Source organism: Trachurus japonicus, chromosome 14 (genome assembly GCF_045865225.1).
Source record: "Trachurus japonicus isolate A0001 chromosome 14, Traja_1.0".
Taxonomy (NCBI): domain Eukaryota; kingdom Metazoa; phylum Chordata; class Actinopteri; order Carangiformes; family Carangidae; genus Trachurus; species Trachurus japonicus.
Genome location: NC_140920.1, coordinates 9,230,985 through 9,246,655, shown reverse-complemented (window position 1 = coordinate 9,246,655; position 15,671 = coordinate 9,230,985). Strand labels below are relative to the sequence as shown.

General features: G+C 41.4%; 1 protein-coding gene across 1 annotated transcript in view; it reads right to left on the bottom strand.

The window, feature by feature from the left end:
• The window catches only part of uvrag (UV radiation resistance associated gene), a 92,912-nt gene that overhangs the window by 43,102 nt on the left and 34,139 nt on the right, over positions 1-15,671 (bottom strand). The window contains exons 11-12 of the mRNA XM_085797342.1: positions 15,216-15,276; positions 11,981-12,146 (exon numbers count right to left, since the gene is read on the bottom strand). Of these exons, the coding sequence (XP_085653468.1) occupies positions 11,981-12,146; positions 15,216-15,276 (227 nt within the window). The remainder of the gene's footprint in view (positions 1-11,980; positions 12,147-15,215; positions 15,277-15,671) is intronic.

Below are 15,671 nucleotides of genomic sequence, written 5' to 3'. Positions count from 1 at the left end.
CAGCACTAGGAAATAACTAACATAGAGAGGAAGAACAACACAACAAGCATTCCCCCCTTTACACTGTTGTTGGCATTCCCAATATCGCTTCCCCACGCACAGATAGGATTTGTCTACTGATGAACACGCACGAAAAGCAAAACAGAGCCACTTCCAACACACACACACACACACGAAAACACACTACGGGCTCTGTCACAGTCAAGTGATTAATGGCCGCTGTCCACTGTGTCTGAAATCACACTGGAGAGACTCTGGTTCACCAAACACCAGGAATTCCTCCCGGCGATGTCCAGCAAAGTCAAATATATTATTTCACAGCAGTAGGGAGGAGGAGGGAGGAGGAGGAGGAGGAGGGAGGAGGGAAGAGGAGGAGGAGGAGGAAGAGGAGGAGGAGGAGGAGGAGGAGGACGTGTGATGATGGAGGAGAGGGAGACGGTATCAAATGAGTATTAGAATCACCTAGGGACATTTTATTATTCTATATTAATTTATTCGCACAGGAATACCCCACTGAGATTAAAGGGACAGTTCAACATTTTGGCAAATTGGCCCATTGCCATAATTGCTACAGTCATAGCAGTAGTTTCGTTACCTTTATTTGTCGGTGCAAGCTATTTTTAGAACGGCGGAGCAGAGCCGTGAGCTGCTTAGAGCTACGCTACGGAGGCTAATGGGATTTCTTGGTTTCCCTCATCAAACTCATCAAATACACAATCCAACAACTCCAAAACACTCTGGTGGACAAGTTGTGACCTGCACATTCACCACACTATGAGATAATAACAGAACTTTACCAGACAAAGTTGTTTTAGAGGTAAATATACAGAGACTGCTTGCTGAAAAACTGTCCCTGAAGGCAACACGTATCATCGGTTTTGCATGAATTTACCTTTAAAAAAACTCTGTCTGGTAATGTTCTTCTCATAGCGTGGTGAATGTGCAGGTCACAACTTGTCCACCAGAGTGTTGTGGAGTTGTTGGATTGTGTATTTGATGAGTTTGATGAGGAAAACCAAGAAATCCCATTAGCCTCCGCAGCGTAGCTCTGAGCAGCTCGCGGCTCTGCTCCGCCGTTCTAAAAATAGCTTGCACCGACAAATAAAGGTAATGAACCTACTGCTATGACTATAGCGATTATTGCCAAAATGTTGAACTATCCCTTTAAGAACCTTTCAAATGAGACTTTACAGAGAAGATGAACCTGTCATACAGCAAATGCAACAAGTCAGAATGAAGCGTAAAGCTCTCGGGGGGCTTGGGGACAAATAGCCATTGCTATCACTTTTTCTGCTTTGAGTGTATAAATGCTGGTGGTACAGTTTGTGCTAGGGAGACACATAAGGAAGCAGAGTAAGATGAGACAGAACGCCATCTTTAATCACTCAGCCAGCGGCGGCGGCATAAACTGAAGCAGCCCTCTACGCTAAACAGGATGAAATAAATTACAGTCCTGAAGGAATATGCATGCCTAAATCAGTAACCGGTCAGTCCATCAGGATGGAGGGTCCAGAGTAAACAGAAACAAACAAGAGAGAATCACACACAGCTTGGAGACGTTTTGTTTGTGGCACCAATTGTGCTTTCTCACCGGATTGCAACAATTTGTTTTTGTGTTGTTTGCAAAATGAGGTCATGGTAACTTCTTCACCTCTTGTACCTCGTGCACGATATTGTTGGGTCTCTTATTTAATTTTGTTGTACATTTAAATCAAAATCAAATCATTTCTATCTCGGCAGCACTCCTTGTATTTCCTCACTCCGCCTTAATCACGGCGTTTCCTCCATCAGCACATCCCTGTCCTGCTCCCCTCAGTGGCAGCTCTGTTGAAGGGTCATGTCTGCGAAACTAACACAGCAAACGCAATATGACAGGCCCCATAATCAACACACCCACTCACTTTAGCATCCATTTAGAAGACTGATTACTGAAACATGAAGGCTGCTTTCATTTAGCTAATATTTAACTCTCTCATGCACTGGACAAAAAAGATGAGGAAGAAATGACAGTGAGTTAAGAGCCGGAGTAAACCTGTCACAAAAAAAATAAATCACCCTTCTGTTTTCTCAGCACAGGAGAGTTGACGTGCGAGTAAAATATGTAATTAATAAGCGCGGAGCCATGAAACTATAAAAAAAAACAAAAGCTACATCTGACAGGAAAGTCCCCTGTCTTTATGAGAGAGAATATGTACACCCCCAGCCTGCCAGCTCTGCTCTTTAACTGCAGGGTCTAGACACCCATTCTCCACACAGACAACCTTCAAATATAGAGGAGGGACTCTTGTTAAAAGGAGGAAACAACCATTAAACACACATACAGCTACAATAATGAGATCAAGAAACAGTTCATCAAACTTTCTTCCTGTCCAATCTTTTAAAAAAAATTGCTCCCGGCCCTGTCTTCTGCCCTGTTGAGGGATCTTGTAATAGCAGGATGAGTTATGTTTCTTTCCTCTCCACCACCACCACTGTCTACATGTATCTATACCGTCTCCTCGGGCTGAAGCTCGGGGGGCCTCCTCAGGGGCGATGTCTTTTATTGCCTCTGGTTAAAATGGCCATATTTGTGAGCTATTTTGTGCAAAGAGAAAAGGTAGGCGTTACTATGGCCAAAACACTCCAGTTAAAGCTTCACACATGCATTTGGCTTTGTACAGTACACACACAGCCTGTTTGAAAACAGTATTTCTTTCTGAAGTTACAACACTGACAGAAGGATATGAGTTTACCTCTGTTGCTCTGTTGCAGCCCTGATAAAAGCCAAACTAGTAGAGCAACAAGGCCACAAGGTCAATGGGTGCTTCTTGTGCAAACTAGACAGCCTGTATGTTTAAGCGTGCTCCAGTATATTAGCCTCCTCTCGGGCCCATTGTACTGTATTAAATGGAGGACGCAGACCTGCAAGTGGGTGGTCGCACACGGCGTTACTGAGCTTCATGAGAATATGGTGGGAAGACTTCTAGTGACTGGCTGACCTGCTGTAATGTACACACAGGCTGAAGGCTCCACATGTGTTGGCTTCCCTGTTTAGACATCCTAATTAATACTCCAAATGTGCAAAACAACAGTTGTGCACATGGCGCAGATGAGGCTTGGCCAGCGCTTAGTGCTTACACCCCTGCTTTAATGGTGGTGGTGGTGGTGGTGGTATGGGGGGGGGGGCCGGGACGGTGAGTTTCACAACGTCTTTAATGTGCAATTTCAAACGGCACGGCACCATAAATCACCCGGACCTGCTTTTTAAAACAACACCTGCCTTGCAACTGTCAAGGCTCTAATGGCAGAGGTTACTATATAAATCACGGCGAGCTGTAATTTTCAATATCTGAGAAATGATTACACTGAGCATCTGTCAGTGAATGCTATTTTAATGACCGCTGCTGCACTTAAGACCCCAGTATAACCGTTTCGCCATCTTGGTCTTTGCCGTTAAAGTGTCTCCTGAGTGATGTGGCGGTTGCTCGCTCTGTCACACTGGGTTTTCATCACAGCTCTTAAGAATATCCAGCGATGCACTGACCCCGGTTCCCAGCCCCCACAACGCTAATTTTTTCTTCTTTTTTGTTTCTCTTTTGTTTTGTTCCATTGTTTTAATCTCAAACAGAGTTGGAGATGAGTGGCTCAATCAGACCGGCGACTCCACACAATATTCAGAAATCCAACTTAGTCAAAGCTCTTTAACCCGGTGCCAGTAGAAACACTTATTTAGCATAATTATTCACGCAGCAGTCTCTGTTTTGAAGACAAGGCTAAGAGTGTGCAGCGAGTTTAATGTAGTCATGCTCATATTGACAATTCTTAGGCCTGAACTTTCCCATGTTTAGCAATTTCAGCAATCTAAAATGTGGTAATTACTACAAAATACAAAGTTCAATTGAGGTTGAATGATCCGTTTATCAGGTATTTGATCATTAAATTCTCAAAAATGAGACCTGACAATGAAACCGAGGTTCTTCAACGCGTCCTTTATGACAGCTTGGGAACACCAAGGAGCATTCACCCACGGGGAATCAGGAGTGTTTGTGCCAATCCCTCAAAACATTGTTGAGATGTTTTAAAAACGGTCCACTGACCAACAGACAGACCAACAGGCGCGATGCCGCCTTAAGAGTGACGACTGTAAAATCCATTTATCAATATTTGAACAAGTAAACAATAGTATTGAATGTTCTCCGCTGGCAGGGCCATTCCTCACAACCTACAGCACCCTCAAGAAAAGCTATTGAGCCCAGATGCTTCTTGTTATCTTTTTAATGAAGTATGGTCAAAGACTGCACAACAGCAGGGCTCCGAGATGAAGGGCTGCTCATGGAACTAACCTGTCAACGTAGAAGAGACTCCTTGACTTCTCCAGAGCTATTATAAACATACCATTACTGCCATTGTCCTTGAGTTTTTTTGTTGGGTTTTTTTTTTGCAGAAAACCTCAAAAAGACAAGTAAACATTCTGTCCAGTCCCGGGGTGTCTTTGTAGTTGACATACAGACCTAAATAATGAGCCATTTGTTCAAATTTGATTAAAGCTGTCTGGCTTTCATACTGACTGCCTCTGTCATCTCCCCCATGAAAAATACAATAACTATGTAACTGAACCACTACCTAATATGTGCATATAATACTGCTTAGATAACAATATCCTTTCTGCAATGCTGGACAATGAGAAGTCTCTTATAGAAACCACTAGGGTGTCATTAAAAGTCTAATATTTTATGGAGAAAACAACAAAGGATATTATTTTTGTGTCCACAACCATAACCATCTTTAGTTTCCGTTCACTGCGAGCAAGCAATATAGATAATATAATAACATAAAGCACATTTAAAGAAGGAAAAGTCTATTGGGAACAAAAAATGTTCCATCAATACACATTGCACAATATCGCTAAAAGAAATTTAACATGTCACAAAGCCCTTGTGAATCTGAATGGCTGGACCACAGAGGTGATGGAGAGTATTCCCACTTGTATTTGGTTAAATTAACTCTTTAACTACTCATGCTGGGAGCAGACTAAAAAAGCAAACTCTGCTTTTGTGTATTTTTCCATAATACAGATTGAACAGGATGTGTAACCTGCCCTGCAGCCTCACACGGCTTTTCCCCTTCACTGCCGTGCAACCATATAGGCAGGACGGGGTAAGTTGGGGTGTAATTCCCCCTCTCCTCCTATGCACATGGTCCATGTTAAGAGACATGAAACCGCTGAAGCCCCGGAACAATAACCTCTTTTCTTGGAGCTCACAGGTTCCTCTCATCTTAAGCTGGCCTCCCTCCCCTGGCATTCAAGTTCAGTGCCTCCACCAACATTTTCTTTTGTGACTGAACCAAGCAGTGATGTGTAAATCCCACTTACATCCGTTTTTTTTTTTGTTTTTTTTTTACTTTAACCAATGACAGAGAGAGAAATAAAATGAAAAAAAAGAGAAAAGAAAAACTGATTTGCTTCAATACTTTGGGCGAAAGACTATATGAGGCAGCGCTCACTTTTTAATGGCTGGGTTCTGGTCTCAATCAAACGCTGGACATCTGGATCGTATCTCCCTACCTCGCCCCCCCACCCCATGCAATCAGAAACACTGGGACTGTGCTCTCCACGGGACAAAATGTGGGAGCAACATGTCGTTAGAGTCCACTGATTTCAGAGAACATCTCTGAAAAGGAGGATGATGATGTGGAGATGCCAAAAAGTAAAAAAAAAAAATCATAATGAGGGCCAAACAGCCCAGTCATCTCTCACACTTTACTTTCAAACATTATTCCAGGACCGGTTTCAAAACCTGGTCTGTGCCCAAGTGCCGGAGGGTGACACAGTTCAGACCAACATATGGCAAAATATCATACAATATGAAATAATACAGGCTTTATTCTAACCCCCACCTCCTAACACCAGGTGGGAAAGAACAAAGTGATATTAACCAAAGTCAAAAGGTGAAATATTTTATTATTTTCATATTTCACATGCATAGTTTTTTCCACTACAGACAGAACGTCTTTGTTTGTTACGCTGTAATTTGTATTAATTAACAGATTCTACATTTGATAGTAAACTGGAGCAAATAGTTAATAGGAACTGCTACTGAAATCTGTATATACACACTAGCTACTGCAGCGAAAGCCACAGGACTCGACTTAAAAGGGACTGGAGATCTAAAAAAAAAAAAAGAGCAAAAGGTTTCATCGGGTTCCAAAAGTGAGGTCAGGACAATTACCATTCAACGGGGGCCTACGGTGCAACACACAACTAAACCAACCATCAGGTTCCTGTGCATGCCATTATAATTGACCGACTGCTTGCTAATCCTACCACACTTTGAGGAACTGATCCCGAGCCACCTCACTTATCACCGCCGGCTGCCTCTTTCCGACACTTTAATCACCCCCTTTTTTTGTACACATTTAGAGCACAGCTAGTTGCTTTCCGTCTCCCCACACATCATTTTGCAGTGTGTGTCTTGCATGCGGCCCGCTGGGACCTCAGGGGTCATAAACATGTGGAGGGGGGGCGGTTAAAAGTTTGCTGGAGTGTTTGACTCGGGGTAACACACCAGGGCGCTGCTGATTGTTGTGCAGTCACACAGTCTACAGGTTTATTTTTTCGTTGCTGGATGCTGGGATAAATATCCTGCGTGGTATACTGTAGGACTGGAGATGGATAAAGTGGCTCCCAGTGAGCCGCTCCAGCTGTTGTCATAATATAATCACCCATAGAGAAGAGATGGCCACTCACTCACTGTGTTGTCCGATAATGTCTCTTTTCTCACACACTTTCTCCCAGCTGTTTTCCTTCTTAGTATGACAGATGAGGATGTGAAAGTGTCAGGACTTATTTGCACATCATTCCCATGTGCCCGGACTGAGGAGAAGAGAAGCAGTGACTTTTCTTTTGGAAAAACAGTTGAATTGGGTAAACACTAGGACTTGTTGTCGACCCTGATACTACGGTTACACTCATGGATGGCTGCACCACTGGGCACAGGTGGGGAACCGACACAAAGAGGACGATGATGATGATGAGGGCTTCTGGCCTGCAGACCTGTTACAACAACCTGATTTGACACCAACATGTGGCCTGCATCTCCTCTCTTTCCAATTTAAATAATTCACTACCCTGAGCCGACATCAGGCTCCAAACGATCCACAACTTCATGGCAGACAAGCTTGGCACTCAAAATAAAAGGCACAGAAAAGGGCCCACAAGTGCTTCCAGAGAGACGACACCTTTGTTCAGTTTCCAACCAATAGTCACTCCATAAAAATGTGTCAAAATACTTTAAACAAGTATAAAACCGGAGTGAAAAAAAATAGATAAAGAAAAAAAAAAGTGTGAAATATTCTACTCTGCTGATATCAACAAGGACATGCTGTGAAGAGCTGGCGAGTGCAAGCTTGACTTTAATCTTTATTCTCCTCTTTCAATGCCTTTGAACTCAGTATAGTATTCACTTGCACTAAGGGGGCAATCATATTCCACCATGGCTATTAGCAAAGCAACACTGCTGATTATAACATAATCTTCTCACTTATTGAAAGGGGTCTTGCACGTGTGGAATGCTGATGTGTATGTAAAGTGCATACCTGAGTACTACGTGTGCCCCGAGCGTGCAATTATATTGCAGCAGGCTTTTTAATTCTGACTTGATACATAGTTACAAGACCATAACATGTACAAATAATAATTTCATTACATTGCCCTGGGTTGTAATTACAGTGGTTGTACAGTTCAGCACTTATACAAACGACCATGACAAATCCCCAGAGGAGATTAAACTGTCAGTTTATCATTTGCTGCTCTCCATCTCGACATAGGACTTTTTTTTTTGTTATATTTGTAGTCAATAATGCTTGATTCAACAAAAGAGATATCACGCTGTGAAGATAGGAAGTAAAGTGTTTAGAGCCTGAGGGTGTGATAGAGACACGGACGGACGCATAATGGGCTGAGTGATTTACAGTTTCAACAGAGCTTTATTATACACTCTAAAAATACCAGAGTAAATTGAAAAAAGGGGGATTTTAAGCTGTTACCATGGCTCAAACAAAACAGCTCCAGAAGACAGCACCTCCTGTCCAAGCATCTATACTGAGGTTCATCAGTGATGTGGGTGGTGGTGGTGTACCCAATCTGAACATTTCATGTTTGGATGTGTCTCAGACTCAGAGGCCAAACCCCAGACAGCATTGATGCAGCTGTGAGGATCAAAATGTCAGCTACCAGACAGCATCGCATTCAAATAAAATTAATTCTCAACAATAATACAATCTAAAGAGGAATAATTACTTTGGTGAGGAATTTAATTTTAAAGGCTGATGTCCATCGCATGAGGTCTCAACATCACATAATGTCATAAAAACATAATGCTGTCCAGTTTAACGCGGCTAAGTCTACAACACCAAACATCAAAGTAATAAATGAGACGAATGAAAATCTAAAACTGTACAAAACACTATCTGTTAACACTACTGAATGTCAGGTTCAAAAATAGTTAATTTGGAGTGTAGCTGTGTGCAAGAGTTGTCATTTTCCTAGCCGCCACATTAGTAAAGAGTAAATATTAAACAGTAAATCTGTGCATTGTGTGTCTTTAGTATAAATCTCTACAGAGAAGTGTTTTTCTTACTACTGCCTTTCTGCTCTTACAGTGATTTAATTAATCACCTAAATTCCACAGTTTCCTGACAAACTGAAAATGTATTCATACATTTGTTCTTTGTTTTTTATGTATTAAGTATGTGTTTCATGTATTAAGTATATGTTGGTTTGTATTGTCACTTATGAAAATGAAAAGACCCCAGGAAGAATAGCTGCTGCCTTGCAAAAGCTAATGAAGATCTTAATAAACCAAACCAAAACCTCTCATCATCATATCAGGGACTACGGATGGAAAGTAGCTGCTAAATCTGGTACAAAGCAAGACTAATGTTATTTTGTACATTGTTCCTGATACAAATAAACTTATTAAACTATCACATTACATATTTCTGATGGAAATTAGAAACTGGAACATTATACAGTAACACATCAAAGTGAAAGTGGGCTCGGCGTCCAAACAGAATGGTGATGGCTCTGTGATTGGTTTAATGGAGGTTGCGCCCAAAAAGCTGCCATGAATAAGCAAGAGAACGCCTTTTGAAGGGGGGGAGGGGGCTAGTGTAGTGACTGTTTTTTCCACCAGCAAAATGCATAAAAGACATGGATGGACACATCTTAAATGTGCTTGCACCACACACTTCAGACCATGTGCTCAGAGTTAAACTATATAGAAACAAAGAAGAATAGGGCAGACCATGTACACTGATTATGGTTCTGGGCAACGGTTTGGGGAAAAGTGAATTTAGATGGTGTTGGGTGACAAAACAGTTTCCAAATAAATAATGCCCTGTAGGATTTTAAAGAAATGAGCACATGAGATGCCCATGTTTTGATATTTTATCCAGTCCAGTCTGAGTCCCCGTGGAAATGATCTGTTTTTGCTTATGGACCAAAAGCTGCAGCCACCACCAGCTGATGGAAGACAGGATACTGCAGCAGAGGGGTGAGACCAAGATAAATATAATCCCTCCACACTGTGGAAAAAACCAAACTACTGTTACTGCAGTCAGTCACTGTAACCTAAGACCACTGTCACCCTGACCTCAACAGGTAGCTGAAAAATATTGGACAGGTCCATCAGACGACACTTCATTGATACCGTCTCTGCTGAGAAAACAATGCAGATCTTTTTTCAAGAAGTTACTCTGCATAAATAAATTCACATTAATGAGTGTTAAAGATATACACTTGGTAAAATCTCAAGTGACAGTTAGTATTATTATTATTATCAAAAGAAAGAATCAATGCCAACTCGACTGAAACACCCTATTTACAGATTTATCTCACATTTATTCTTGGAAAGCTTCGACTTTGGAGCTACTTTGGCCATTTCCAAGTGGATTACCTAAAACACTAAGTGGTTTACGCCACTCCCCAGTTCTGTCTCACACATGCATGGTGCAATTATATCACTGGATTTATGATCTGTTGAAAATATAGGACCTCAAAGAGAATAAAAGTATAACAAGGCTGGCAGTTCATTGACTACAATATTCCTCATCTTCGAAATCTGGCAGCAGAGTTATTTGATGTGGTTTTGACAAATTACTACAAGTCATAGTGCCGCTGGAGCACAGCAGGAAGACGCTCTGCCACTACTTCTATCCTTATGAAGAAATAACGGCATGGATGTTTTGAATACAGCTTCATTTGACCATTGTTGCTGAAGTGTTGTTGCGTTACTCGGTTCGGGTCACTTCGTCACTTTCCAGTTTATTCACAGAGCCAGTTTTGTTTCCAGCACACTTACATAATGGACATCTAGCGGACCATTCGGAGATATTCACCGAATCTGTGCAGCAAATTAGAATCATTTACTCCACCTTTTAATGCGGCTTTCATCTTATGGCCCATCTTTTTCCAGCGAGTATTCAAATTAGGGTCAAGGTTTTAGAGGACACCACATTCTTTTCAACAGATGCAACAATGCAAATTTTCCAAACTGTCAGATAGTAGGCAGCTGTTCGCAAAATTGAAAATAGCTGGAGTGAGAAACGCTTCAGCCTCGCACACACCCAGCCAACGAGACAGACGGGATCAGGTGACATGAGCACAGTCACAGGGATTTGCTACGAAATCAAAAAGATCATATGGCATCCGACTACAGAAATTCTTTCACACAAAAAAACTAACTAGTGAATAAATATAAAACACATTTTTAGTGTTCCTCAATCTTCAAGAAAAGGCTTGAAAGTACGCAGAGACAGGTTCGAAAGAGCAGAACGGGGCTCTGGGAGAAATCAAGGAAGAAGAACGACGGTAAATGTTTTGACACAAAACAAATACGAGTTTATATGTTGCATGTTTTTATATTTAATTTAGTGTTGTCCAAAACCCACATAATGAAAAGAGACAGAGCACATTACCAACACTTGGCTGGCAATGAGGGAAAAGTTGGAAGAAAAAACAAGAAATGGGTTGCACGATCCTAGCAATTAGTCTGCAAAGATTAATAGTTTTGTAACTGAAATTTGTATTTTGAGCTCAAAATGTTGCAGTTTTTTTTAAACGTTTTATATTCAAAATGCTTTTTAAGGGAGCAATCTGGTGTTGCACAATGTAAGTCTGAATGTGAACAGTTATTTATCAACCCAGTGCTGAAATGTGATGATTGAACTGTTCACAGAGGGACTACCATTGTGCAATGCAGGATCACACCTTTAAAACGTTTTAACTGAGAAACATGCCAGGCTCCAATTGATGTTTTTCAGTTGCAGTTGCAGTCCAAAGTCCAAATATTTATTTTCTACACACTCTGACATGCTGTTTAATTCAAAATATAATCATTTACAGATATTGGTAAGGTGATAAAGATGTGTTAACATTCCTTGAGGTAAGCTGAGGAATATCTTCACTGCAATCAAATATTCATTTTAAGTTTGTTTAAAAGCTCTTATTCACATTGATTTCCCTCATGCATTTAGTTTGTGTCCCTTGGATGAACCAGAGCTTTATATATATAAAAAAAAAAAAGAGAAGAGGATGGTGCTTTGTTGAGAACTAATGTGGTCCTAACACTAAATGACTTGCACAGCTTGTTTCATGTTCACAACGCTCCATGCCACAGTCTGCACACAGCCGTGAAAACAGAGCCCCTAATCTGAACATCAGTACATGTGATCCAAATATTTTGGGGAAGTGGAACTAATCAGAGAGTCCACACAAGGCTGAGTGAGAGCTCTAGCAGGGCTTAATATCAGCCACAAGAGAGTCATTAATTAAAAAGGAACACATCTACACTAAGTATTACAATGTGCTATTTGTACAGCAAGGTAGATGGACTTTGCAAAACTCATATGTGAGCATTTTTTCTGCTGGAAGAGAGATGGATGTGGATGGTTGGAAATGAGATGTCTGGTGTTTTCTGTGTCATGTTTTAAGCTCACTTACTCTCTCTCCTTCTCGGTAAGCCTGTCAGTGATGGTGTCCTTGATGGAGGAGCGTGAACCTTTGTGGATCACTGGATATCTCAGAGGGATCTGAAGGAAGCACGAGATCATCAGAACCAGGTGCGATGTGTAACCCAGGGCGACTGCCACGCTCCCATCATCCTTTGCTGCAGGAAACAAAGCCAAAAGCTCCAGTCAGTCACATTTGATAGAGTTTTGTTCACCAGAAACAATGTGAATGGCAACGAACACGCTTCACACAAAAGTCTGCCAGCTTGTAATCGAATGTAAATTAAATTCAAATTGGCAATGGAATTTTTAATTACACTAACCCAGTATTTTATCATATCTAAACCTTCAAAGCTTTTTGTTTGGAGCGTACTTTCATTACAAAATAAATGGTGTTTATATACACCATGTTCCCATCTTGTGAATCCAAACAAAAATGTGTAAACATCCAACCAGAAATAGCTTGGTATCAAAGTACTCACAGGAGGAAAAGCCGTTACATTCAGTGTTTTGAATGTGATATAAAATGTGGCAAAGCATATATAGTGTAGAGGCGGAAACATTGGCTGCAGTTGATACCCAATTTCTTTTCTTGATATGTGCTTGAGAAGCAAAAGCATCACATATAAGTATCCCCTCGGAGCCCAAATAACTTGAAGGGTGGAAAACTGGATGCCTGCTCTGTGAACATTTTCTGACAGGGAAAGAAACGGCCAACCATCTCACTTTAAGCACTAGAAATGGTTTCAAGACAACGCGCTAAGTGGTTTCACATTCTCAAACAGCAGCAGGACACTGCTCCAGGCAAAGACTTAGTATCACCGTGGTTTCTATCTTAATGCTTTGAAAAAATAAACCATGGCAGTGGTGAGCGCTGGACTCCTTGCATCATAGTGCGTTACACAAAAAGCCTGCTTTCTATCAATCTTTTTTCTATCAATTTTTTTTTATTACACGGCTATTATTTTACCGATGTTATATGCCTTTTAGATGATTTTATTTGTTTTTATGTTATTTTATGTCTCATGAAAGATGTTGTGTCTTTATTTCTGATGCTTTTATTTATTCATCTGTACAGCACTTTAGTCCAATGTGGATGTTTTAAAGTGCTCAACAAATAAAGTTGGATTGGATTCTTCCTGCTTTTCCCTCCGTAGCAGCTGAAGTACCTGAGGTGAACAGCTTCCTGACCTCTAGTGCTTTAGGATGATGTGTCACACTAACGGGGATATTAGGTCAACTAAAGGACAAGCCACAATGAAGGACACCTTAGGGTGCAACTGGAGACTGTTGATACCTGGTTCAGCCGGAGCTGACAAGGTAGGCTTAGTTTAAATGTAAAACATAGATGGGCGTCAGTGCCACCCTGCTCCACTTTGACCTGCAGTGGGATTAAAACTCCAACTAACTCTGACCCTGGTCTCTAATGTGGAACATCCTCTCCTTCAGGCCTTTCTTAAACTGACTTTGACACCCATGCAGACAGTTCTGGACTTGAACAGGCTCCTCTCTGAGGGAGACCTCACACAAATGAGAGCAGGGGGTCAGCGATGGGGTAAAATGGAGGGAGTGTAAAAAAAACGCATGCGTCTCCATGCTTTCTTCCTTTCATCTCTACATATACAGGCCTTTGCATGATGTCTGATGGTCACAGCTGTTAGAAGAGTGGATATTAATTTGGAATTGCAATACACAAAAACCACAAGCCACCCAAAAAAAGGGTGGAGGGGGCATATGGGAGTTAGCATTAATGCATTCGGATGGTCTCTGTTAGCCCTGTTAGCTGCTGCCACAGCACATGCTAAGTCATTTACTCACTGCTACGTGTCCACCTATGCAGGACTGGCAGGCAGAAGCAGACACAGGTCTCCACCTTATGGGAACAAGTGATCGCTGCAAACACAAACGGGGCTGGCTGTCACTTCTACTGAGCAGCTTCTGTGTCTGTGTGCTCTTATAAAAGACGTTAACAGGTGGAGTGTGACAGCGGGGAGCGGAGGAGATCGGGACTGGTCTTTTTGAATTATGGTGTTCAGAGGCTCTGCTCTGTCTCACCAGCTGTGGGGAAGGAATAGAAGGGGAGCTTGAGAAAGTCGGGTGGACAGTGAGGGGTGTGTTGTGTTCTCGGTATAAGACAAGTGCTGCCGACCAAAGCTAATCATTCATTACCCATTCAGTCAGTCCCACCCCCCCCTTCAATTCATCTGGGCAACTGAGAAGTCATTAAGTCATCAAGTTTTCCTTGCTATGACAGCAAATCCCATCCATCATGACACATACAGCGTGACCTTTGCTCTAACCTACTCCCCCCCTAGAAAACGATAACAAGGGCTTTGTGCTGTAACAGCCTGCTGACAAAACCTTTTTTTTTTTTCTTAAATGTTCTGTTCCCAAATACTGTGTCTTTGATATCCAAGCATGTGGTTTTTGTGGCTGTCTCGCTGGGGTGGTGGAACCAGAGAGTTCTGACAAGACTCTCTAAGACTGTGGTGGTGCTGAGCAAATCCTCCATCAGCGGCCAACAAGAGATCAGAAAGGCCAAGTGTTTCAAAAAACAGAAGAATGCAACCAAGCCTCCACACAGGGCTCTAAACGCCAGACTTTTCCCATATTCTTTTTTATCCTCCTTTTTTATTTATTTGATTTGTTTTTTTTTTACAAGTTCGATCAGTGTGCAACCATCCTCATCACTGTCAGCACCTTGCGTTAAAGTATCAGTCGTTTCTTTTTACTGTACCGATAAAAAAAGTTGGATTTGAGTCAATGTCAAAGGAGAAAAATAAATAAAATGCACCAAGCAAACATTGTGTGTCATGGACTCATTTCACATATTTGAGGAAAAATGTCATGTCTAGGTAAAGAGTAAATTTGGATGTATAGAAATAGCCAGAATAAAGAAGGTTGTCATTGTCAACCTTTCCCAGCTAGTAAAACTAAAACTGACTCGCTATTAAAGATACAATTATGTCATTATGTCTTTTATTTATTAAAATTACACACCAGTAATTATATACACATGCAATACTATAATTGCCATCTACAGTAGCCAAAATGATGAGATCATAGATACAATCATAGATACTGTAACTGTGAGATCATTTGCCATCAAATGGTAAAATGTTTAATTGCATTAAATCTAAGACGAAACAGTTGTTCTGCATGCCTTACCGCTGCTTATCCTCGCGTAACCCTGAAACACACACACAGCTTTGCAAATGATGAATTACCTTGAAAGTCTTCGGAGTTTGGCAGCTTGACTCCACAGATGACATAATCTGACTGATTAGCCTGTGGATTTAAATACAAGGTTTCATATTAAAGATGATCAGACAGCAGAAACAGATGGAGACAAGATGAAACACTGCATGGGACAGAGCGTCAGCTTTGCTGCTGACAAAGGAACTCACTTTAAATCATCATTCAGTCAGTGCCGAGTGGTGTCAGAATTTAAAGTATTTAGCTTTGTGTGCCAACGGTTTGAGAAAACTGACCAACTGTACTGTCAGAGAAGCATGTTAAATGGAGACATGAAGATTTCAGTTGATCTTCTGCGGTGACACTGACATTCAGAATTAGACATTACTATGGAATAAAAACGAGTGCTGTTACACACATGAGTATCTGCAGCACCATGTCTGCTTTATCAAAGCCCGGGTTGTGTAACCAGATAATTTGATGCAGTT